General features: G+C 43.0%; 1 protein-coding gene across 2 annotated transcripts in view; it reads left to right on the plus strand.

Annotated features, from left to right (window-relative positions):
• Positions 1-27037, plus strand: part of TGM2 (transglutaminase 2) — a 65387-nt gene that overhangs the window by 34329 nt on the left and 4021 nt on the right. For both annotated transcript variants that reach the window (XM_044664301.1, XM_044664302.1), the window contains 8 exons: positions 7115-7243; positions 8187-8364; positions 14950-15085; positions 16250-16353; positions 18273-18515; positions 21308-21592; positions 24404-24564; positions 25936-26072. In XM_044664301.1, the coding sequence (XP_044520236.1) occupies positions 7115-7243; positions 8187-8364; positions 14950-15085; positions 16250-16353; positions 18273-18515; positions 21308-21592; positions 24404-24564; positions 25936-26072 (1373 nt within the window). The remainder of the gene's footprint in view (positions 1-7114; positions 7244-8186; positions 8365-14949; positions 15086-16249; positions 16354-18272; positions 18516-21307; positions 21593-24403; positions 24565-25935; positions 26073-27037) is intronic.

Here is a 27037-nt window from a genome sequence, read left to right on the forward strand (position 1 = left end):
GGGCAGCTGGGAGGCTCAGTGGATTGAGAGCCAGGCCTAGAGATGGGAGGTCCTGGGTTCAAATCTGGCCTCAGACACTTCCCAGCTGTGTGACCCTGGGCAAGTCACTTAACCCCCATTACCTAGCCCTTACTGCTCTTCTGCTTTGGAACCAATAAATAGTATTGATTCTAAAATGGAAGGTAAGTTTAAAAAAAAAAGTTTTTTCAGAGACAGAGTCATTTGGGCCGGGCCTGTGACTGACCCTTACTCCTAGAAGTATCAAACAAGACTTGGAAAGCCCATCCAGAGTCCCCCACTCCTCTAACATTAGGGACTGACCACCCTTTTATAATAGCTCACATTTCTATAAGTAGTTCCCAACTGGGAAAATGCTTTCTTCACCCGCCTGAGAAAGAAGTAGGCTGTGCCAGAGTATCCATATCATCACAGATGAAGACATGGAGGCTTAAAGAGAAGTGGTTTGTTCCAGGCCAATCACGGAGGAAGTGGTAGAGTGAATCAACCAAACCCAGGTCCCCTGAGAGTAGCCCCAGGGATTGTTTCCCTTCTTAACTAAGGATGGATGTTCCTATATAGTTTTTGCCATTTCATAGCTAAAATTTCACCTTTTCTTTTGGCCCTGAGCTCATAATTTTAACCTCTGTTTTGAAGATGAGGAATACAAGGTCCAGAGAAAGGAGGAGCTTCCCAACATTTTGTCATGAGTGAAAGCAGAGCCAGCCCTCAAAATCAGATCTCCTAACTCCAGTCAAAAACTGAAATATGTTCTCCTTCATCTAGTGCTAAAAGGAGTAAAGGAATGGGGCTCATAAGGGATGGCAGAAATGATGCTGTATCTTAGTGAAGGCTGTGTGACCTTATATGAGTTACTGATCCCCTCTGGGCCTCAAGTAACCTTTGGGATCTGGGCAGTCAAGGGATTTAAACAAATGAACCACTTCTACAAAAAGGTGAGAGAGAGACAGAGAGAGAGAGAGAGAGAGAGAGAGAGAGAGAGAGAGAGAGAGAGAGAGAGAGAGAGAGAGAGAGAGAGAGATAGACAGAGAGATAGACAGAGAGAGACAGGCAAACAGACAGACAGAGACAGACAAACAGAGACAGAGAGACAGAGACAGACAGAGACAGACAGAGACAGACAGACAGAGAGGTGCTAAAAGATGGGAATGAGAGGTGGAACTCCATAATCTTAACTGAAACATCCTGCCAGGGAGATCTGGGTGGTTCCCAGGCAGATAAAATACACCAGAATCCTGCAGAGTTGGCAGGCGGACAGGAAAGACACTGTTAGATTGCGAGAAAGATAACAACAACATGCAGTTCTGCCATTCTCGTAAGATGATAATGTTATTGGCCCATTAGGGGTGACACATCGGCTATGAGTTTTAGTTTTGGCTTGGTTTTTAGCAATAGCGGGTAGTATCCATTGAGCCATCTCAACAACCCTTTTACTTAGTATTCTTCCACGCCAACCCATGCTATAGCCAAAAAAACATAACTATGACCAAAGCAGGGTTCATGAAGAAGCAGAGGAGGCAAGACTCTGTTTTGGGCCATGTTCAGGGCTCAGTGTGCATTTAGGATCAAAGTTCAATCTGTAGTTAGCTTCAGAGCTCAATCCATGGCCAGAGGCAAAGGCTGCTGGTATTCAGGAAATAGCACAGCTATTAATAATTCCTCCCCCAGTTTTTGAAGTGCTGCTTCCTTTTCCTTCTCAGAGAGCAATAACCCTCTGCTTGCAAGAATCTCTTCCTGGGGTTACCTGACCCTCATTCTGGAGGTATCAGGAATTTCCTAAACCTAAGACTTCCATGAGAAGAGTCCAGGAGAGGCCCCTGCAATACAGTTGGGTCAAAGGAATTCTTTTATTAGGTTTTTGGGTCCATAAATTAGGGCAACAAATATCATCAAACTAAGTAAGCAAATACAGTAAAGCAAAACTCCTAGAGCTTAGGTCTCAGGTTGTCAGCATGAGCAGATATCTCAGAATCCTTGGCCACTCTCCCCAAGATTTGTCTTTTTTTTTTCTCTTTTGTCCTTTTTTTTTTAAAAAACTCTTACCTTCCATCTTAGAATCAATACTGTGTATTGGTTCCAAGGCAGAAGAGCAGGGTGGTTTGGGCAATGGGGTATTACATGACTTGCTTAGTGTCACAAAACTAAGCAGTTTCTGAGGTCAAATTTGAACCCAGAACCTCCTGTCTCTCAATGCCTGGATCTCAATCCACTGAACAATGTCATATCTGAATTTTTATTTATTTTTTTAATCCTTACCTTCCATCTCAGAATCAATACTGTGTATTGGTTCCAAGGGAGAAAAGTGGTAAGGGCTAGGCAATGGGGGTTAAGTGCCTTGCCTAAGTTCACACAGTTAGGAAGTGTCTGAGAACAGATTTGAACCTAGGATTGCTCTCAATCCACTGAGCCACCCAGCTGACCCCTTTTGTCCCTCTTCCTCACTGTCCTACCTGGAGCCAGTTCTCTCTCCACATACCAACAGCTTGCTTCCCTGCCACCTTCCTTTTCCTTTTATCAAAACCACTGAATTTTGTTGAGTTTTGATACCCCTAAATTCCTCTGCTTTCCCAGTTACTATAGTGCAGGGGGAAAGAGAGGGAAATGGAGCCATAAACAGGCCAGGTACAACAAACCATGAATGGCCAGGCTATAAAAGAAGGCTTAGAGATAAACCAGCTTCCTTCTGGGTTTCCCCTGCACTTGATACTTGGAGCCACTTAACTGTCCTGGCATAGGGAGAGGGAGAACAGGAGGACCAGGATAGTATAGAGATCATTATTACTGGAAACCAGGGCCCCGTCAGTAAAACTTCTGGGCCTGAGGCCAAGAGTTAGTGGAGCAGTGGCAGAGCAAGGACTAGAAACCCAGGTCTCCTAATTCCCAGGTCATAACAACTTTTCCCAGTTTGGTAACAAAAACCAACCAACTTGGCAGAGATAAAGCCATTAATCTCCAGAACCTGCAACAATTCACTTATAAGAACATTTATCAAGATCTTACTACAGGGGAAGCTAGGTAATTCAGTAGATAGATTGCCAAGCCTGGAGCTGGCAGAACCTGGGTTCAAAATACTAGTATACCAGGAACCTGGCCTCAGGTACTTCCTACCTGTGTGATCCTGGGCAAAGCTCCCACTGCCTAGCTCTTACCACTCTTCTGCCTTGGAACCAATACACCGTATCCATTCGACAGGAGGTGAAGAGTTAAAAAATAAAAAATATTAAAAAAAAAAGAATGCTTGCTGATTGGATTGGATGGTGATGTTGGTTCACCTGGAGTCTCAAAGACAGGATGAAGCAAGTCCTGGGATGATGGAGAAATTACTGAGCCACAGAGGGCAAGACCTTGTCCCTATAAACAGTGGAGGAGACCAGGAATGGGTGGGCTGATGTTGGTCCTTGCCCTCCAGCTCAGGGCCTGCTTTGGGCTTCCCTTCTTCTTCTCCTCCTGGGTGCTCCTGCTGTTAGAATGTCTTAAGAATCCCAACTTGGGGGGGGGGCAGCTGGGTGGCTCAATGGATTGAGAATCAGGCCCAGAGACCAAAATTCCTGGGTTCAAATCTGGCCTCAGACACTTCCCAGCTGTGTCACCCCATAACCTTACCACTCTTCTGCCTTAGAACCAATATACAGTATTGATTCCAAGATGTAAGGTAAGGGTTAAAAAAAAAAAAAAAGAAATAACATTTTCCACAAAAGCTTTAAGGTTTCCAAAGTGCTTTTGTCATTCACAGCCCCACGTGGTGGGGAGAGCAGGTCATTTATTAGTCCCATAAAGGGTGAACTTCTATCATTCCCCAGTGTTTGGATTTTGATGCCTAAGGCCTAGGAAAACTTAGCCTCTAGATCGAAGTCTTCTAAGAAGCTCGGAAGGCACAATGGGATTCTGGCAAGAGCCCTGGAATCTTTTCTTAGCCTTACCACTATAACTAACTAGGATACCTTGAGCAAAATCTTTTTATCTTCTCTGGGCCTTAGTCTCTCTCTCTTAAAAAAAAAAAAAAAAAGTTGAGGTTGGATGAAGATGACATCCCACCTGCAAGGTTCTTCGCAATTCTAAAATCTTGTGGTTTACTGTCTATGAACCTTTCCTGAGCCTCAGTTTCCCCAACTGTAAAATGAAGGGACTAAACCTTTTGATTCCTTCTAGCTCTGCTTTCCTAGAATTCTTTTGCCATTTTCAGGGAAGGTAGATGTCTAGGCTGGCCAATGATGGCAGCCCTCTCGACAAAAGAGGCACATTGGCTGGTTAGGGACTGCAGTGCAAGGGGAGGAGACAACAGCCCCAAAGCATTCTTTTCATTGGCTTCCATTTTGGGGAGGAAAAAAGAGGGGGGAGTAGCTTGAATCACCAGTGGCCACTGTTCAGAGAACCTCCTGGTAGCCTGTGGGCATTAATATTCATATGGTGGCAGCAGGAGGTTTATAAATATTTATAAGTTGGTTCTGCTTTTGCTCATTAGATTAAGCCATAAAAAATTGCCATAAATCACCGTGAAGAAGTTGAGGCCTAAGAGTAGCCAGGGGAGGAGAACTGGAGCTGATAAATCCCAAAAGATTAAAAGCTTCCGCTGTTTTCTCTGACCTTAACCAGAGAGGGAAATTTCTATCCATAAATTTGTTGTTGTTCAATCATGTCTGACCCTTTGTGACCCTATTGGGTTTTTTGATTTTTGTTTTTTTTTTGGCAAAGACAATGCAGTGGTTTTCCATTTCCTTCTCCAGCTCATTCTACAGATGAGGAAACTGAGGCCAGCAGAGTTAAGTGACTTGCTAGGGGCTGCACTCTGTAAACTTCCCAGGGTCACCTAGATGCCCACAAGATAAGGAATTTGTTTTGTGGTCCCAGATCTATCACCATCTTGCTAAATTGTGTTCCCCTTTCTCAGTCTTAGTTTCTTTATTTCTTACATGAAAAAGTTGGAATAGGAGTGTCTAAGGTTTCTACCTCCTTTGATTCCATGATATAGTCCAACTCTCCCAGTTTATAACCTCCATGAAGGCAGGAACTTGTGTCTTCTCTCTTAGCTGTGCATCTCTCTCAGTAAAGATCACAGTGGCTCTGAGCCCAATAGGCTGTTATTTATTGGCTCATATCTCCAGATTTTATAGATGAGAAAGTTGAGGCCCAGAGAAATAAAGTAACCTGTTGTGAGGAAGATTAGATTAGTTATTGATTAAGTGTTAAGGTGCATCTAGCAGGAAGGAGCTGGAGCTGGGAATTCCAAGATGGAATGAAGGAGCAGGAAAAGGTGACTTGTGCTCTGAGTGGAACTCCATTAGGGGTTAGCTAAAACTGTGGTTAGCCCTGGGAGACCTCAGAGTAAAGGACCCTACATCCTGATTTTCCCTGGGATCTTGTGTGGTGGTGGCATCTAGCAAAGAGTCAAGATCTTCAGTGCTGTGCCAAGGGAAGAGGAGGAGTTTGGGATCTATCTGGTGGACAGAGTCTTGAGCACACCTTCTCTACTTGGTACCTGAGACCACCTTGGCTCTTGGCATCCAGAGATCATCAGTGGATTGCAGTGAGAATCCCAAAGCCACAAAGCCCTTAGCTGTACTCAAGACCCTGAGACTCCATTTACAGCTCCTTGGACCCTGTCAGTTTAGGTCACTAAGTTAGTGTAGAAATAAGTCCTTCCCTTTTCCCTGTGGGTTTTGTCATTAGGGTTTAAGGTTTTAGAGTAGATATCCCTATCCCTCCTTTTAGTTGTTCATTATTAAAACCAGTTATATCCTGTTACCTTGCCTGTGGATCTCAAAGCCTCTGGCCCAGGGTGACAGCTGGTCAACGGTCTCTTTGTCAGTTAGGAGCAGCTTGACTGTTGTGATCTTCATGTCCAAGTCTAGTCTCTCATAATCCCCAGTATGTGTACCCACAAATCACTTAGTGTTATTATAGTATCTCTGGTGTCCCCATTACCCTTACATATATTTTCTACACACCCAACAAGTTAGAGTTCAGCCATTCCATAAATAGTTGGGTCCCATTCACCTAGAATAATCTGCCAGAACTTGTGGGGAAGACGGAGTAGGCAGAACCCAAGAACACTTTGCAGAATTTAATGTTTGTTGAGCTGACAAGGTTTATGCCTGTGAAATATTTAAAGAACAATACCAGCCAGGGTAAGACTTGAGACAACATATATACACGGAAGTTGGAAGGGACTGCAAAAAGAAAAATATGAGAGATCTCTTTCCTGTTTAGATAGGTCCTGATTAATGGGACTAATGAATCTTTTGAAGTGCATTTGGATTCATACTATCCAAAGTTATAATTGCATAAAATACGGTCATTGACTCCAAACTGGTAGAGACATAGAGTACAAATTTGAATAAAGCAACTACTTCAAGGCCCCTGTGGGAAAGAATTGTTCTCACTTATATTTCAACCCATTTCTCTCTCTTTCCTTTCTATACTAACACAAGAAAACAAAGAATAGCTAAGAGAAAGTGTAAAGAGTTGATTTTAGCTCAGGATAAACACTTCCAAACAATTAGGCCTCTTCCAACATGGAACATGCTGCATTGGAAGGTATCAAGTTCCCATCACCAGAGGTTTTCCAGGAAAGGGTAGGTAACAGCTTGCCAGGGAAGTCTTAGAGGATTACTGCTTCAAGTATGGGCTTCTGAGGCATCTATCCTCTACCTATGAGAGTCTGGATTCTAAGCACTAAGTGGTACCGTGAATCAGCTATGGAGTTCAGATGATTAAGCTGAGTGATCTAGGGAGGTTTCTCTGCACACATGAGCCTTGAAGAACATTGAAGAAAGATTGGGGGAAGCACAGAGAAAAACAAGAGCAATATTGTGAAGCTGGAATTGTGTGTGTGTGTGTCTGTGTGTGTGTGTGTCTCTGTCTCTGTCTGTGTGTCTATATGTAGATGGAATAGCCTGGAATGTATGGAGGGCCATGAGGTGTAGAGGCATTCAGTGCCCTTTGCGGACAGAGTTGACCAGTGAATATCCCTCTTCCCTAAGATACTACAATGGGTAAGACATTTAGGCCATCTAGGTCTTACCTCTCCCCAGACAACATAACATGACCCAGCCATGCCTGCCTACTGATCTCCCATTTTCTCTCTCCTTGACTACAGTTTGAAGATGGTATTTTAGACATCTGCATTGAACTACTGGACATGAACCCCAAATTCATAAGGGATTGTGGTCGTGACTGCTCCAGGCGTAACAGCCCTATCTACATTAGTCGGGTCATCAGTGCTATGGTGAGGAGCAAAGATTTCCAGAGTCCCCTCATCTACTTCCCTTCCCACTCTAAGTCCCGGCATGTGGCATCCTCCAGACTACTAGCATATCTGTTATTCATTGATCAAGCACTTACCCAAATCACAGATAGAGCTCTGGATTTGATTATGCCATGGATGAGACAAAGACCCTAGGAGTGTTCCCTGTCCCTTTAGTGTGGGAGACGATACTTTCAAATGGAACTAAGTGGAGCCATTGCCTATCTCCCAGCTGCCCTTCCCAAACTGCGAGCCCCTTTTCTTAATATTATTTTCCTTTTGTCCCTCCACAACTCACTCTCCTTGAATGTATAATACTTAGTAGGTTCCTTTTTCTACACTTGATCTTAACCAAAAGGCCAAAAAGCAATAGGTTCCTTTTTCATTGTGAGCCTTGTCATAATTGGTTACCACAGGACTGTAGGAGGATCCGGAAACAGAAGAGATCAAGAGGGTCACTCTTACAATTTGGTGTATCTTTGGGCAGGTCTCCTTTCCTCTGTGGGCCTCAGTTTCCTACTCTGTAAAATGAAGAAGACAGTGACCTCTAAGGTTCCTTCCAACTCTGATATTTTATATTCTAAAGTCTCTTCTGACTGACTTTTTTAGAATGCTTTAAAGTTTATAAAATACTTTACATACATTATCTCATCTGAACTTTTACTGTGAAACAGGTGGGATTATCCTCCCCATTTTACACATTGAGAACTGATTCTTCCAGAAGCGATACAGCTAGTCGATATCTGGGGCAGGATTCTAGCTCAAGTCTACTGACCCCAAGGCTGACATTCTATCTTCTGTGCCATGCCATTTCTAAGCTCTGTTCTAAGCTCTCTGGAATTCATTCTCATATTATGGTTGGGAAATGGCCAGTCTACTTTGTGTGTTCTCCTTTCTGGATCACTAACACCTGGTGTTGTTTCAGGTCAACTGTAATGATGACAAAGGAGTCTTATTTGGGCGCTGGGATAACAACTACAAAGATGGAATCAACCCCATGGCCTGGATAGGAAGTGTAGACATCCTGAAGAAGTGGAAGAAGACTGGATGTTGCCAAGTGAAATATGGCCAATGCTGGGTTTTTGCTGCTGTGGCTTGCACAGGTGAGCCCTGATGTGGTCCTCCATAAGGAGGGTAGGGAGGACATTAATTCTGAATTTAAAGAATCCCTTCTAGCCTAACTTGACTTTAGGTAATGCCTTAACTACAGATAAAATAGAAAACAATGATACGATTCAAAAATAATTGGATTAAGTGTCTACTCTATGTAGAGTACCATACTGGGCAATGGGGGAGATAAAAAATTGAATGACACAGTCCTAGTCTTCATAGAACTTCTAGTCTAGTAGGATAAAAAAAGTGACTATAGATAACTAAACTCATTCATTAAGAACTTACTGTATGCAGAGCACTGTGCTTCTACTAGAGGAGATGTAATCATTAAATAAAACATGATTCCTGCCCTTGTGGAACTTATGATGTGGTCAGAAGATAGACCAATACAGGAAACCATGATGTATAACTTTATATGTGTGTCTTAGAGGGGCAGAATGAACTTGCTAATTAAGTGAGGTCTTTGAAGAAGGCCATTTCAGTGGTGGGGAGGGAGAAAGGGAGTAAGGGGCAATTTCCTAGAGGAAGTAGCAAGTAGCATTTGCATCAGACTTTAAATAATGGAAGAAAATCCAATAGATAGTGAAGGGGAGAGTCCAGGCCAGACATAGGGACCACTAGGAGTCAAAGGTATGAGAATGATATTTGTATTCAAGAGAGAATGAATTAGTCAGTTTGGCAGACCTATTTTTTGTGTGAAAGAAAGTAATACAGTTAGGGTGGGTTGTTAGAAAAGAACCAAGTTTGGGAGCTGCTGGGTGGCTCAGTGGAGAGCTAAGCCTAGAAATGGAAGGTCCTAGGTTCAAATCTGGACTGAGATACTTCCTAGCTGTGTGACCCTGGGCAAGTCACTTAACTCCCATTTTCTAGCCCTTATAACTCTTCTGCCTTGGAACCAATACATAGTATTGTTTCTATGATTCTAAGATGGAAGGTTAGGATAAGGAAAGGAAAGGAAAGGAAAGGGAAGGGAAGGGAAGGGAAGGGAAGGGAAGGGAAGGGAAGGGAAGGGAAGGGAAGGGAAGGGAAGGGAAGGGAAGGGAAGGGAAGGGAAGGGAAGGGAAGGGAAGGGAAGGGAAGGGAAGGGAAGGGAAGGGAAGGGAAGGGAAGGGAAGGGAAGGGAAGGGAAGGGAAGGGAAGGGAAGGGAAGGGAAGGGAAGGGAAGGGAAGGGAAGGGAAGGGAAGGGAAGGGAAGGGAAGGGAAGGGAAGGGAAGGGAAGGGAAGGGAAGGGAAGGGAAGGGAAGGGAAGGGAAGGGAAGGGAAGGGAAGGGAAGGGAAGGGAAGGGAAGGGAAGGGAAGGGAAGGGAAGGGAAGGGAAGGGAAGGGAAGGGAAGGGAAGGGAAGGGAAGGGAAGGGAAGGGAAGGGAAGGGAAGGGAAGGGAAGGGAAGGGAAGGGAAGGGAAGGGAAGGGAAGGGAAGGGAAGGGAAGGGAAGGGAAGGGAAGGGAAGGGAAGGGAAGGGAAGGGAAGGGAAGGGAAGGGAAGGGAAGGGAAGGGAAGGGAAGGGAAGGGAAGGGAAGGGAAGGGAAGGGAAGGGAAGGGAAGGGAAGGGAAGGGAAGGGAAGGGAAGGGAAGGGAAGGGAAGGGAAGGGAAGGGAAGGGAAGGGAAGGGAAGGGAAGGGAAGGGAAGGGAAGGGAAGGGAAGGGAAGGGAAGGGAAGGGAAGGGAAGGGAAGGGAAGGGAAGGGAAGGGAAGGGAAGGGAAGGGAAGGGAAGGGAAGGGAAGGGAAGGGAAGGGAAGGGAAGGGAAGGGAAGGGAAGGGAAGGGAAGGGAAGGGAAGGGAAGGGAAGGGAAGGGAAGGGAAGGGAAGGGAAGGGAAGGGAAGGGAAGGGAAGGGAAGGGAAGGGAAGGGAAGGGAAGGGAAGGGAAGGGAAGGGAAGGGAAGGGAAGGGAAGGGAAGGGAAGGGAAGGGAAGGGAAGGGAAGGGAAGGGAAGGGAAGGGAAGGGAAGGGAAGGGAAGGGAAGGGAAGGGAAGGGAAGGGAAGGGAAGGGAAGGGAAGGGAAGGGAAGGGAAGGGAAGGGAAGGGAAGGGAAGGGAAGGGAAGGGAAGGGAAGGGAAGGGAAGGGAAGGGAAGGGAAGGGAAGGGAAGGGAAGGGAAGGGAAGGGAAGGGAAGGGAAGGGAAGGGAAGGGAAGGGAAGGGAAGGGAAGGGAAGGGAAGGGAAGGGAAGGGAAGGGAAGGGAAGGGAAGGGAAGGGAAGGGAAGGGAAGGGAAGGGAAGGGAAGGGAAGGGAAGGGAAGGGAAGGGAAGGGAAGGGAAGGGAAGGGAAGGGAAGGGAAGGGAAGGGAAGGGAAGGGAAGGGAAGGGAAGGGAAGGGAAGGGAAGGGAAGGGAAGGGAAGGGAAGGGAAGGGAAGGGAAGGGAAGGGAAGGGAAGGGAAGGGAAGGGAAGGGAAGGGAAGGGAAGGGAAGGGAAGGGAAGGGAAGGGAAGGGAAGGGAAGGGAAGGGAAGGGAAGGGAAGGGAAGGGAAGGGAAGGGAAGGGAAGGGAAGGGAAGGGAAGGGAAGGGAAGGGAAGGGAAGGGAAGGGAAGGACTAGGCTACTGAAGGGTTTTGAATATCAAGCAAAAGAGTCTGGACATAGGATGTGTCCAGTAGGCAGAATGGACATCATTGCTGTGGGAAATACACTTCTATTGAACTTTGATCACCCCTACATTTCAATACCTTCTTTCAAGGGGGATTTAATTATTTCTCCCTCTTTTATGTTGCATATAATACAGTGGCTCTAGAGCCATGGCTACCTTGGTTCATGTTTCAAATCTGACATTCCTAGGCTGTGACAAGTTGCTGTACCTATCTACCTTATTTAATCTCTTCATCTGTAAAATGGGAATGGTTATTCTTATACTCTCTACTTCACGAGATTCTTGTAAAGAGTCACCTTGTGAAACTCACATAATTACGGAAACGTGAGTTTTTCCTATTCATATCCTCATGGGTTCATCATTATGTATGGTATTAGTCCGGGGAAGATCAGAAACTGGCTGTATTCCAGGGTAGCAGCTCGCACTAGTTATGCTCATGCATAGCACATTCATAAAGCAGGTGCTCATAAATACGAACTAGAATCTGACTCACAATCATTACCAGGGGCTGCTATGTGAGGGAAAGAGCCATGAACCAAGAATCAGAACACCTGGGTGTGGGTTCCAAATGTGCTCCTAATTTTTTGTTTGACTTTAGCTACATCCTTCCTGCCTAGGCTTCCACGTTCCCTTCTGTGAAATGGCTAGCTAGAGTAAGTCTTCCCCATTCTTCCTTCCTCACAGGAGCAAAATGAGAATGAAACGAGGCTATGATTCATGTAAACACACCGTAGATATTAGTTGCAGAGACACACAGGATTATTACTAGAGTTGTTTTTTTGCTAGTGGGGATGGATTATACTCTCTAGTTCAGCCACTGAATGTTAGTGAGGAGGAAGGAAAGAAATAGGCATTTATTGAGTTTCTTCTGTGTCAGGCACTCAACTGAATGCTTTACTAATATGATTCCATTTGATTTTGACAATAACTCTAGGAGGTAGATTCTATTATTCCCATTTTACAGTTGAGGAAACAGAAGTTAAGTGACTTGCCCAGGATCATATATAGGTAGGAAATGCTTGAGTCCAAATTTGAACTTGGTTCTTCTTGATTGCAGGCTCAAGGATTTATCCACTGAGCCATGCAGCTGCCTCAGAGAGCATCGAATCAAAGCTCTTCAATTTTCATGGCAGGAAACTGAGGCACTGTAAGATGCAGTGAATTCCCAAAGGGAAACAGCTAATATGAGACACTGCTCTAAAATCCTTGTACTTAAAAGATGTGATGGATGCCCATGATTAGGAATACACTGTAAGGTCCCCAAGCAGAGTTCTCTGAATGAAGCTGACTCTTCAAACTATCAACTTTGACTTCACATACTAGAAGCCGTAGCTCCAAGGTTAGGTAAGAGTCACCCTCCTTTTTTCCTCCTCCCTCCACCCTCTAGGGAATGAAAAAGGATGGAAAAGAGAATGTAAACTTTTCTCCCCTTGAGGGCCAGTATGGACTTCTCCAGGGGATTTGCCTCAGCTCCTCCCGAGGTATCTGCTCTCTGATTCCTCCCTGACTCGGCCCATCTCTTCTGTTACTGAACCTGATCCCACTGTGCTGGGAAAGTAGACTCTCTGCTCCATCCCCAAGGCTTTTTTAAAGGAAAAAAAGAATTCCATCCACAGATGTTGATAAGGTGTCTACTAGATGCAATATTCCCTGATCCTGGGAGTTCAAAAGGACAAAAGTGTTTTTTTTTTAATATTTTATTTTCCCAGTTATATGTAATCACACATTTCAACATACATTTTCTGAAATTAAAAGATACAGATTGTCTCCCTTCCTCCCTTCCCTCCCCCTTCCCAGAGCTGGCAAGCAATTCAATCTGGGTTATATTATGGTACAAAACACATTTCCATATTGTTCATTTTTATAAGAGAATAATCATATAAAACCAAAACAAGTAAAAAATTGCATGCTTTGATCTGCATCCTAACTCCAACAGTTCTTCTCTGGAGGTGGAAAGCATTCTTTGCCATAAGTCCCTCAGAATTGTCCAGGATCACTGTAATGCCAAGAGTAGTTCAGTCTTCCACAATTGATCATTCCACAACATTGCTGTTACTGTGTACAATGCTCTCTTGGTTCTGTTTATTTCACTCTGTATCTGTTCATGTAGGTTTTTCCAGCTCTTTCTGAAATCATCTTGTTCATCATTCCTTACAGCTCAATAGTATTCCATCACCATCATATACCACACTTTACTTAGCCATTCCCCAATTAATGAATATCCCCATAACTTCCAAATCTTTGTTATCACAAAAAGAGCTGCTACAGATATTTTTATCTATAGTCCTCCTCCCTTTTAAAAAGGGAGGTCCTCCTCCCTTTTAAAAATCTCTTTAGGATACAGACCTAGTAATGGTATTACTGGTATGCACAGTTTTATAGTCCTTTGGACATAGTTCCAAATTGCCCTCCAGAATGGTTGGATCAGTTCACAACTCCACCAATAATGCATTAGTATCCCAATTTTGCCACATCTCCTCCAACATTGATCATTTTCCTTTGCTGTTGTATTGACGAATCTGATAAGTGGTACCTCAGAGTTGTTTCAATTTGCAATTCTCTAATCAAAAGTGATTTAATTTTTATGTGATCATTGATAGCTTTGATTTCTTCATTTGAAAACTGCTTGTTCATATCCTTTGACCATTTGTCAATTGGGGAATAGCTCATGTTCTTATAAATTTGACTCAGTTCTCTCTGTATTTGAGAAATGAGGCCTTTCTCAGAGAAATTTACTATAAAAATTTTCCCCATCTTGTTTCCCTTATAATCTTGGTTACATTAATTTTGTTTGCATAAACCCTTTTAAATGTAATATAATCAAAATTATTCATTTTACATCTCACAAAGTTCTCTCCCTCTTGTTTGGTCATAAATTCTTCCCTTCTCTATAAATCTGACTCCATGCTCCCTGAATTTGCCTATATCATCCTTTATGTCTATGAAAGAACAAAATTGACTCAGAACATGGAAGCAAAAAGCAAGGGAGAAAACCTTGGATTTGGAATCTCAAGCTTTAGGTTGAAACCAGGCTTGTGTTTCTTATTAGTTTACGAACACTTTCATAACCCAGTGAAAGCTGCTAGTCCTGGAATCCACCCCAGAGCTCCTGATCTACCCTTTACTAGTATCACATGAAAGATGAGCCAACAAGAATATGAATGAGAATTCAATAAGAATATGAAATCATAGGCTGTAAAAGATGGAAAGGACCCTAGAACATAGAATGACAGAGCTTAGAAGTCATACAGCCCAATTACTTTGCTTTTTTCCTCATTACAGTATTTCATTTATTGTATTTTTCTCCATTGAGTAGCACGGTGTCTGAAACATAGTAGGCACTTTATAAATACTTGTTGAAGAGCAGCTAGGTGGCACAGTGGATAGAGTACCAGACCTGGAATCAGGAGGGCATGGATTCAAATCTGGCCTCAGGCAGGTTCTAGTTCCGTGACCCTGGGCAAGTCACTTAACCCCAATTGCCTAGTCCTTGTTGCTCTTCTGAGGTAAGGGTTTAAAAAACACAAACTTGTTGAATGGTTGTTTGATTACAGATAATGAAACTTAAACTGAGAGCAAGGGAAAATAATTTGCCCAAGCACTTTTAAAAAAATTAATTTATTGTTTGTTGGTTACACTAAAATTCCCAGGTATCTCATATATCTATATATGTATATATCTTTATACTATGTCTCTCATGTTTCTGTTTATCAATGCTTTCTCTGGAAGTACACATTCAAACTTTATTTCTGTAGCTGTATACAATGTTCTCTTGGTTCTCTTCATTTTGCATTTCATAATTTCATGTAGGTCTTTCCATGTTTTTTGAAATTAACCCACTCATTTCTTACAGTGCAGTAGTATTCCATCACAATCACAAGTCACAGCTTATTCAGTCATTTCCCAAATGATGGGCATCCCCTCAAGCTCATGTTATGAATGAACAGAACAAACTCTTAAGTACTAATCTCTTTCTGGCTTTTCCTTCAGTGTTGCGGTGCCTGGGAATACCAACCAGAGTTGTGACCAATTACAACTCAGCCCATGATTCAAATGCTAACTTGGTCATTGACTTGTACACAAATGAGAAAGGCATGACCGTGAGGAATATCAGTGAAAGTATATGGTGAGTCAGTGTTGGCAGGTGGGGAGAGGGATGGATAAGGGTTCCACTAGGCTTCATTCTGAGATTTTCTTCTGAACTAAGAAGATGGAAAACACTCACTGGTTACTGGGGACAAGGGGCAACAATGATAGGGAAATTCACTTGAAGTCATGGAGTCACAGAATGTCAAAGCTGGACATTTGTGTTCCGATATTGGTGGTCTTTGGAGGCAGGCACCTTCTCTTTTCTGGGCTCTGGGACCTTTTTCAGAGCCAGTCTTATAAGGAAACTGAGTAAGAAACTGCTTCCAAGTTGAGAGAATGCCAGAAGGTATCCCAACCATACCTGTGATTCCATCATTAGTATTTTATTCCTTTGGACTGAATCTTTTCTTCTGTAGGTTTCCATTTCAAAATACAAAATACTAGAAGGGGGGGGACTCTTTTAAGTACCTGAAAAGTATGAGTTTGTCAACCAGAAACTCCCATGTAGGAGGAGATAGTATAAATGAAAGGCAGTGAAGAAAGCACTGAATTTGGAGTCAGAGGACATGGTTTGGAATTTAAGTTCTCTTACTGCTAGCTGTGTTACTGTGGGCAAGTCACTTAACCCCTATCAGCCTCAGTTTCTTCCTCTATAAAATGAGGGTATTAGAATAAATTATTTCGGGTCCCTTTTTAGCTTTAAATTCAATGGTAATATATCCTAAGTAGTTGAGAAATGATAATTAATGATTGAGGCAGCTGGGTGGCACAGTGGATAGGGCACTGTGCTTGGAATCAGGAAGATTCATTTTCCTGAGTTTGAATCTAGATCTAGACACTTAAAATCTGTGTGACCTTGGGCAAGACACTTCGCCCTGTTTGCCTCAGTTTCCTCATGTGTAAAATGAGCTAGAAAAGGAAATGACAAACCATTCCAGTATCTTTGCCAAGAAAACCCAAATAAGGTCACAAAGACTAGGACATGATTGAAAAATGACTAAACAACAAAAACTAAGGATTGAAAAAGAACTAACTTATGGATAATCTATACCAACCTGCCCAGGGTTGGTTTTGTCAATCAAAATGGTTTGGAATAGATAACTTCCACAGTTACTTCTTATTTAGATTCTGTGATTCTATAAGTCCCCAGATGTTAGTACATTCCCTGGGGTTTAGTCAACTTTCTCTCTTTCTTTTCAAGGAATTACCACTGTTGGATTGAATCCTGGATGACCCGTCCTGATCTAAAGCCAGAGTGCGATGGTTGGCAAGTTATTGATCCAACTCCCCAGGAAAAGAGTGAAGGTAAGTGGATCAGATGGGCCATTGACCCTTTCCACTGAAAGAATCACAAAACATTTCAAAGACACAACAGGATATAATGGAAAAGAACATTGGATTTGGAGTCAGAGTGACTAGCTGTGTAATCTTGGGCAAGTCACCTAACCTCTCTCTGGACCTCAGTTTCATCTGTGAAATGAGGAGATTGGAGCAGATAATCCCCCAGATCCTTTGTGGTTCTAAATACTATGATCCTATAGCCCATTTCCATCATTGTTTCTGTGTCAGACCCAGCACACGATTATTAGGGCCCTCATGCATTGGAATCTCCCCCTAAAGAACCCCTTGTGTTGGTGCTTCATCAGGATGAAGTACTCCCAGTGTGCTGCATTGGGGAAAGTACTGGGTTTGGAGTCAGAGGACCTGGACTCTATTCTTAGCTCTGTCACCTGTGTGCCCTGGGATAGACCCTTTAAGTGTACTAGTCCTCCACTTCCTCATGTGTAAAATTAGAATGGACTAGACAATCTCATTGGGGTCTAAATGTATGCATCTGATGCATCTCATGGAGCTCAACTGGGAGCCTTTCACATCACCTCTGTGAGAATGCCTCTCCTAAAGATACTGAGCTGAGGATAGTTTCATTGCAGGTCTAGAACAGGGCCAGAAAAATCCAGGGCCAGAAGTGGCATTTGGTAGTTAAAAAAGAAATAGATTTAGGGTAAGATGACCTGGGTTCAAAATCCTGGCTCTCTTACTTACTAGCTGTCTGACCCTGGGCAAATAATTTCATCTCCCTTGGGCTTTTATTTTCTTGTCAGGAACATGTTTTCTGGGTATGGCAGTGGATGAGCACAAGCTCAAAAACAATTCAGTTTGGGCAGAATATTGACTTCAAAAACCACAAACTAACATTGTCTGTTTTGTTATTTATTTTTAAACATTTCAAAATTACATTTTAATCTGAGGCGTCCCACTCAGAAGTTTTGTGAATTGGGTACAAGGACAGTTAGATGATCTCTAAATTCCTATCAGCTCTAAATCTTGTGATCACTTACCTCAGGGGTAAAGAACACAAGTGAAATGATACGGTGAGTCAGGGTTGGCAGGTGGGGAGAGGGATTGATAAGGGTTCCACTAGGATTCATCCTGAGATTTTCTTCTGAACTAAGAAGATGGAAAACACTCACTGGTTACTGGTGACAGGGAGCAACAATGATAGGGGAATTAGCTTGAAGTCATGGAGTCACAGAATGTCAGAGCTAAAGGGCCCATGTGTTCCCAGATCAGTGCTCTTTGAGGGTAGGCACCTTCTCTTTTCTGGACTTTGGGGTCATGGGGGTGAATGATAATTTCTCCATGCACTGGTTACATTTAGGCAGACAATTCTATTTTGAGAGTCTGGTCCAAACTCTAGGAGTTTCTACTTTTTATGAGTTGGAAAAGAAGCCATATGGAAAACTAGACAAGTTAGAAATGTAAGGTACCTTAGGAATCATTTAGTCCAATATGCTAATTTTACAAATAAGGAAACTGAAGCCCAGGGAAAAGAAATGACTTGCCCAGGAGCATGCAATAAGTTTATGACAGAGCTCGATCTGGAACTCCATTCTCCTAATTACCAGTTCATTGCTACTTCCAAAAGACCTGCTGATTCCCCTGATGATAGTGAATTAAATTGTTTATTAAAATTTTCCCCCATCTCCAATTGAACAATTAATTTGGGATAAATGCCAAGAAATTTATATTTGAGCAGAGATCAAGGCTTTAAGCTATAAGAAGGAAACTAATGGGGGAAGTTTAGGTATGAGCAAGTTAGATCAGGTGTAAGGAAAAGGTATTCTGAAAAATCACACATCTAAGATGTTTCTATTAGGAAAGACCAGGCCCACTTTGTAGATATCTCCCCTTCTTCAGCACTCACGGTTTTTCTAATCCTTTAGGAACATACTGTTGTGGTCCAGCTTCAGTCAAAGCCATCAAGAATGGCGATGTGAATACCAAGTATGATGCCCCCTTCGTCTTTGCTGAAGTCAATGCAGATGTGGTAAAATGGATTAAGAAAAATAATGGAACCATTGAAAAGATGCATACTCAGACCACAGCAGTAGGCATGATGATCAGTACAAAGGCTGTAGGCAAGGATGAGAGGGAAGACATCACCCATGACTACAAGTATCCAGAAGGTAAGACCTTGAGTGGGAAAATGTTTATCTTCAGTAGGCAAAAATGGTCATCTCTTGCTTTTTTTTCAGTCACCTGGATGTTGTTGTTGAGTCTTTTTAGTCATGTTCAGCTCTTCATGATCCCACTTGGGGTTTTCTTGGTAAAGATACTGGAATGGTTTGCCATTTCCTTCTCTAACTCATTTCTCAGATGAAGAAACTGAGACAGAGTTAAGGGACTTGCTCAGGGTCACACAGTTAATAAGTGTCTGAGGCCAGATTTGAACCCAGGTTTTCCTGACTAGGTCTGGTTCTCTATTCACTATGCCACTTGGCTGCCCTTAGTAGCCTAGGTAGCACTTTTTAAAAATTTATTGGTGTTTGGTTTGTTTTTCAAAGTACCCAAGTGAATGTTTTGGACCTTTCCCAAGCTGTACTTAGCAGTCAAGACAAATACAAGAGAATCATCAGGAAAAAGGCACTAGCATTAAGCAAGATAAGAAAAAGATTCCTGTAAAAGGTGGAATTTTAGTTGGGATTTGATGAAGTCAGGAAAGGTAATGAGGAGATAATAGGGGAGAATTTTAGGTATGGTGAACAGCTAGTCAAAATGACCAGAGCTGGGAGATAAAATATCTTGTTCAAGGAATAGCAAGGAGACCAGTACCACTAGATCACACACTTTATGGGAAGGAGTGAAGAGGAATGGAATAAGGCATGAGAAATACATACTGGAAAGGGAGGCTGTGGCCAGGTTATGAAGGTCTCTGAATGCCAAACAGGACTTTATGTTTGATCCTGGAGGTGATAGGGAATCATTGAACTTTACTGAAGTGGCAGAGATGGGGTGGGAGCAGTGGTGATATGGTAGACTTAGGTTTTAGGTAGATTAACTTGAAAGCTATGTCAAAGACACTGGAGTGGGGAGAAACTTGAGGCAGAAAGATCAACCAGCATGCTACTGTAATAGCAGGTGTGAGGTGATAAGGACCAAACTTGGCCTTTCAGAAGAGAAAGAATTGTAGACAATGTTTTGTTTTAAACTCTTACACCTATCTTAGTATCAGTTCTAAGAGAATAGAGTTGACAAGAGCTAGGTAATAGGGGTTAAGTGACTTGCCAAGGGTCAAAGAGCTAGGAAATCTATGAGGTGATATTTGAACCCAGGTCCTCTCGACCCCAGGCCTGGTGCTCTATCCTTTGTACTTCCTAGCTGACCCTTCTAAATGTTATGAAAGTAAGATTGATAGGACCTGGCAAAAGACTACATATGGAGGGTGGAAAAGAGTGAGGAATTGGAAATAATAACTAGGTTTTGAGTCCAGTTGACTGGGAAGATGATGGTGCTCTCAACAGTAGTAGGGACTTTTGAAAAAGGTGAAGGTCTAGGGGGGGAATTAATGAATGAGTTCTGTTTGGACTGTTAGGAAAGAGAGATGGTGTCTGGAAGTTAAGAGAGAGCTTAGGACGAGATAAATAGATAAATAGATTGAGAAACATCAGCATAGAGATGATAACTGAATCCAGGGGAGCCAATACCATCAAGTGAAACAGTTTAGAGAGAGAAGAGAAGAGGGCCCTGGTAGAGACTCAGCTCTCCTGAGCATGACCTCAATAAAGGTCCAGCAAAGGAGACTGAGAAGGAGCAGGTAGGCAGGCAGGAAGAAAACCAGGATAGAGCAGCGTCAAGGAAACATAGAGAGAAGAAAGCATACAGAAGAAGAGAGTAATTGCAGAGAGATCAAGAACAAAGATGGGAAAAGAAGCCATTTGATTAAACATCAATTGAATGATGGGGGTAGAAGCCAGACTTTAAAAGAGTAAGAGGAGAGGATATAGAGAGATCAATGGATTGTTGACAGCCTTATCAAAGAATTTAGCCACCAAAAGGAGGAGGGATATATAGGGATAATAGCTAGTAGGGATAGAGCAATCAAGGGCTTGGGGGGTGGGTATTTTTGGACTGGGGAGGCACAATCATGTTGGTAGGCAGTAGGAAAACAATCAAAGATGTTTCCTCATTTTATAGAGGTCCAGAGAAAACAGGTGACTTGGCCAAATAAAGTTAATGACAGAATTAGGAGTAGACTCCAGATCTCCTGATACGAAAAAAAAAAGAAAAAAAAAAAAGAGTGCTTCTCCCATGAATTCTATGAATAGAATGCTTAGTGGAGAATGTGTTGGACTTGGAAAAAGAGGCCCAGAGATGAACCCTACCTATGTCACTTATTAAGTGACCATGAGCAAGTCTTTTCAAGTGCTCTGAATGTCACCTTCGCGGGAAAGAGACAGTGTCTATAATGCACTTTGCAAACCTTAAAATGCTCTGTAAATATTTGCAAACCATAAAACACTCTATAAATTCAACTGTTCATAATTGAAGATCTCATCTTTCTGAGAGTCTGAAGTCTGTGATCAAAGGGACAATGATTTGAGACAGTTTCTTTCATTTGTGAGAAGAATAACACTTGGAAGATAGTTTGGCATTTGGGGAAAGAGTGTTGGAGCTGGACTTGGGAAATTCCAATCCTACTTCAGATACTTACTAGCAATGTAACCCTGGGCACTTATCACTCTAAATCTGTTTTCTTCTGTGTAACGGAGATAAAAATAGCACCTACCTCCCATGTTGGTTTTGTGAGGGTCAAAGGAGATAAATTATGGCAAGACCTTGGTGAAGTAAGCACTTGAGGTCCTCTATAAATGTTAGTTATTATTATTGTGGTGGCTACACACACACACACACACACACACACACACACACACACACACACACGGTGCTGCTGTTCACTGAATTTTCTTTCATATCTTAGGGTCCAAGGAGGAACGGGATGCATTTAAAAGAGCAAATCACATGAACAAGCTAGTTCAAAGAGATGATAATTCATCAAATGACAATCTGAAGATTAAGATCAAAGTGTCCCCAGACATGAACAAGGGGAATGACTTTGATGTCTTTGCTGTCATCAAAAATGACTTATCGGGGGAGCAAACCTGCCACCTACTGATGCTGGCCCGGACGATGAGCTACAATGGCATACTTGGGCCTGAGTGTGCCAAGAAAGAAATGCATGCTGTAACCTTGGAACCCTTGTCTGGTAAGCTGTCATTTAGCACAGCTTCATTAAGAATCATGGCACTCAGCACTGGATATGGGGAAGCAGGGTCACAGGATCAGAGGATTAAAATTGTAAAGAAACTTTCAGGATTATCAACTCCATCTCTCTCATTTTATAGATGATGAAAGTTGGGGTCCAAGAGGGTAAATGATATCTTCAAGGTCTCCTAGGAAGTAAGGAGCAAAGCCCAGATCCAAACCCAGACCTTCTCTTTAGTCTATGTCTAACACAATTAGGCTGTATCCACCAGAATCTTCATTCCACAGCACCGATTTGACCTGCTAACTCCGGGCTTGAAGGGCTTTTAAATGGCTACAGAGAGCATGACTGTTGCTCGAGGTAATGGAGAGTGACGTGGTTAGGCCTGGACTATAGGAATATGACTCTGGCAGTCATGTGGAACATGGATTAGAGGGAAAGGAAAGTCTCTGGTCAGCTCCCTTGTGTCTAAGTCCATCCAGATTTCCCATCAATAAGCTTAGGCAGGCTTATATGGTTCCAAAGGGGAGGCTACTGGGCAAGTGATGGCAAACCTATGTGCCAAAGATGGCATGCCTCTGTGGGCACTTGCTCCCTATCCTGCAGTGTTCTTTACTAGAAAGGCAGAGGGACTTGGGCAGAGCTACTCCCCTTCCCCTCTCCACAGTGCCTGAAGACATTTTTTCACATGCCCTGCCCCTCTGCCCAGCAGCCAATGGAAGCGCACAGGAGGTAAGGTGGGTAGTTCATAGGTGGCAGAGCTGGAGGGGAGCAGAGTACTCAGGCCACTCCCTTCCCCCTCTTTACACTCACTGAGGACATTCCTCACTTTACCAGCCCTTCTGTCCAGCAGCCCAATGGGAGCACTTCCAACCTCCCTTGTGTGGGGCAAGGGGAGGGTCATGGCAAGGAGTCTGGAGGATGGGGTGGGAGCAAGGGCCAGTGCTCTGTCTCTAAAAGGCTCACCATCACTGCCAGTGGGGGGGGGGAGCGGGGAGACCTCTCTCTGAAATTGCCCAATATAGAATTAAATTAGCAAGCCAAAGTTTCCTCCAAACCCATTCTTCTTCCCTCAGCCATTTAATTTCCATTCGGTTCCCAGAATCTCCTTTTCTTTACCCAATTTTATTTCTGCTCTTCATTAAGCCTGTTCAAGAGATATCATTTTTTAAATTATTTTTTATTTTAATAACAAGTTTTCATATAAGTTTTCCAAAGTTAAATGATCCAAATTGTCTCTCTCCCTTCTTCCTTCCTCCCTCCCAGAGCTGGCAAGAAATTCAATATGGGTTATATGTGTATTATCACACAGGACATGTTTCAAGGGATATCCTTTTGTGAGTGTTCTCAGGCCCTTGTGAATGTACCCCTGACAGTTTATATTCTATTGTAGAGGAAAATACAGGTAAAGGGTAGGCGGAGAGGGATATATATATATATATATATCCATTCTTTCCATTTAATAAATAATAACCAGGGTTTATAGAGTGCTATAAGGTTTGGAAAGTGATCTATGTATGTTATCTTACTGGAACTCTACAACCATCCTAGGAGACAGGTGTTGTTATTGTCCCATCTAATAAGTGTCTAAGAGAGGATTTGAACTTGGGTGTTCCTGACTCCATGACCAGTACCCTCATCCAATATGCTACTTCACTAGTGGTAGTGGTAGTAATAGTAGTAACAGTAATAATAACCAGAGAAGCGGTACTAAGTAGGAAGCTGGCTTCAGAGGTTCAAGTCCTGTCTCGAACACACACTGTCTCTATGACTCTCGACAAGTCACTCAGTATCTCAGGACCCCACAAGTAACTATCTAAAACTGCAATATGTATAACAGAGACTTCTCTTGGGGGAAATCCCTAATGCCAAGAAAATCACCAGATTCCTGCCCAATTGCTGTTGCTTATATTGCTTTAGAGGAAGGTGGCAATGCAGTAGATAGAGCACTGAGCCTGGAATCAGGTGGACCTGAGTTCAAATTCTGCCTCAGATCCTTACTAGCTGTATGATTTTAGGCAAGTCATTTAACTCCTGTCTGCCTCAGTTTCTTCAACCATATAAGGGGAATAATAATAATAGCATCTACCTCTAAGGGCTGTTGTGAGGATAAAATGAGATAAGATTTCTAAAAGGCACTTAGCTCAATGCCTGGCACGTAGGAGACACTAGATAAATGCCTTTTTAACAACATCCTTCTCCAACAAGGGTGATAGCTTGGTATAATGGAAGGCATTAGATTTGGAGTCAGAGGAATCCAGTTTCAATCATGATCTTGATGCATGCTCTCACAATGGTCTTAGACAAGTTTCTATAACCTTAGATAAAGAGCTGAAAGGGTCCTTAGAGGTCATCAAGACCAACCCTCTCATTTATACATGAGAGAACAAGACCCAGGGCAACTAAGTGACTTGCCAGAGCTATCCAGCTAGAAAATGTTTGAGGTAGGATTTGAACCTGAGTCTTCCTGACTCCATGCTCAGTGCCTTAACCAATACAGCTTTTCTAACTATAAATGTCCATAGGTCATTATCAAATTTGATCCTCATAACAAGCCTCTGGAGATGGGTAGTGCAAGGGTTACCATCCCCATTTTACATATGGGGAAACTGAAGCTCAGAGCAGGGAAGGAGCCAGAGCTGGAAAAGGCATCAGAGAGGAATCCTTAGTCCTCCCCTATGGCCTGCCCACCACTCTCCTAGGGAGGGACCCCTGGAAGAAAGCAATTGAAAACAAGCCATTCTTACCATCCAAGTTAATGGAAAACTTGGCCAAAAGTCAAAGATAAACCTTTCCTTATTTTTCTTCCAGAGAAGAAAATACCACTGAGGATCAGCTACTCAAATTATAGGGACCATCTGAACGAGAGCAACCTTATCAAGGTGCGGGTTCTCCTCCAACACCTACAATCCCAGTCTTTTCTTATGAGCGAGCGAGATATCTACCTGCTGAATCCAGAGATCAAGATCAGGGTAAGGAGAACAGGGGTCTGACCTGTCCTAAAGGGCAGGCCAGGGGCGAAAGGAGGGGAATCAATGGGAGGCAGATGCTCCCCACAATATCGTCCCCAAAAGGGACTCCCAGGGGCAAGATGGTGGGCAAGATGGAGCCCAGTTACCTTTCTCCCCTTCACACAGAGGCAGAACCAGGGCCTGCCTGAGAGTATCTCTGCCAGTCTCTCTCAGCTTTAGTTTCTTTGTGTATGAAATGAGAGTGTTGGCAGCAGCTGGGTAGTGCAGAGGATAAACAAAGCCTGGGGTCAGGAAGACCTTAACTCAAATTTGGCTTCAGACATTTCCTAATTCTGTGATGATGGACAAGTCATTCAATTCCTGTCTGCCTCAGTTTCCTCATCTGTGAAATGGAGATAGTAATAGCACTTACCTCTTGGGTTTGTTGGGAAGGTAAAATGAGATATTTATAAAGCATTTTGCAAACTATAAAGTGGTCTGTATCTAGTTACTCTTACATTTAATAATAAATCTACAAGTTCCCTTCTGGGTCTAATATTCTTTGTTCTAATGTTTCTTCTAGTTCTTAATCTTGTTTTCTGTGTCTTCCTGGTCTGACATTCTATAATTTTCTGATTAATTGCCTTTAATATTAAGCTTAGAAGCTCTTAGACAATAAAATCATAAAACTGACCCTCGCAACAGGACAAATGCTTTTGCAATGTATCTATCTCTATTGTGTAATAGTGAAAAGAATGCTGGACGTCAAGATAGATCTAGATTCAAATCTAGACTCCAACACTAACTAGATGGACCTCAGTTTACCCATCTGTAAAATGAGGACAATAATACTTGCACTATGGAGCTCACAGGGCTCTTGTGGGGAAAAATGCCTTTGCATATCTTAGGGAACTATAAGAATGTAAGTAATTATTAGTGGGAAGGCATCCCCTGAGCCTCTTTGGAACATTTCCTCCTGAGACTAATGGCAGCAACCAACCAAAGTCATGACCCCTGTGGTCCTGGAAAAGAGCAAAGTTATCTGGCCCCCATGAGGATCAAACGCACCAGTGTCTTTAAGAATGTACTCTTCACTGAGCCACAGATTCCAGTTCTTGGAAAGTTGTATACTTGGAACGGGAGGCCCCAAGGGCTGAAGTCAGGAGGTGAGTTACATTAGAAATTAAGAAATTGTACACGGGCAGCTTATGATAATCCTCTCAATAGCCCTGTGATTCCAGAACAGATCCTGATCCTTACTTTATAAGTGAGGAAACAGAGACCCAGAAAGATGAAAGGACTTGCCCAAGGCCTCACAGCAGAGGTGGGATCTACAGCCTTACCTCCTTGATGTTTTCCAAAAGGTTTATATCCTTCTTTTGTCCACTGCAGATCCTTGGAGAACCCAAGCAGTTTCGGAAGCTGGTGGCTGAGCTGTCCGTGAAAAACCCCCTCCAGGTTCCCTTGCATGACTGTGTCTTTACCGTGGAAGGGGCTGGACTGACCCAGGAGCAAAAGATTGCTCATGTGTAAGTCTCCTCTTCAGACACGTAGAAAGGGATTGCAGGAGGAGGGGGGGCCTTTTGTGAAGAGAATAAAGCTAACAAACTGTAGAGCTTTTAGGAGAGTGACCAGGACATCAAAGGGACTGGAGACCATGCCAGAAAAGGATTTGCCATAGGAACTGAGTATGGATTTAGAAATGAAAAAACTCTTTAAGGTTATAAGATCATGGGATCACTGGTTTAGACCTGGAAGGAACCTTAGAAGCTGTTTAGTCCAGTTTTCCACTCCCTCCCTTTAGAGGTACCCAGCAGTAAAGTGACTTCTTGTCTGAGGTCAGAGAGTAAGTGACAGTCAGGATTGGAGTCCAGGTTTACTCCAGAGAAGAGAAAACTTAAAAGGATAAGGTGGAACACAACAGCAATCTTCAAGAATCTGGTGGATAGACTGTTCAGTGAGCTAACTAGCATTTATTAAGCATCTACTCTGGGTCAGGCACTATGCTAAGCAAGAAGAATGCAAAGGGAGGTTAAAAAACCCTTCCTCAGCTTTTATATATTATATATGTGGCATATCTTATATATATATGTGTGTGTGTGTGTGTGAGTGTGTGTGTGTGTGTGTGTGTGTGTGTGTGTGTGTGTATGATAAACTGAGGGTACTCTCTGAGGACTGGGGTTAAGGAAACCTGGGAAAGACTTCTTGCAGGAGATGAGAATTGAGCTCAGTCTTGACAGAAGCCAGAACTAAGAGGCAGAGAGGAAGAAGGCAGGAGTTCCAGGCAAGGGGGAAAGCCATGAGAATTTTTATTTGAGAGATGGAATATCATGTGTGAGGAAGAGCAAGAAGGCCAGTGTTACTGGATAGGAAAGCACATGAAGGGGAGTAAGTGTAAGAAAACTGGAAATGTTGGAAGGGGCCAGTTTAGCTAGGGTTGTGGGGAAAGTCTAATGGTATTAGACTTATTCTGTTTGGCCTCAGCTAAATGACT

This window comes from Gracilinanus agilis, chromosome 2 (genome assembly GCF_016433145.1).
Source record: "Gracilinanus agilis isolate LMUSP501 chromosome 2, AgileGrace, whole genome shotgun sequence".
Taxonomy (NCBI): domain Eukaryota; kingdom Metazoa; phylum Chordata; class Mammalia; order Didelphimorphia; family Didelphidae; genus Gracilinanus; species Gracilinanus agilis.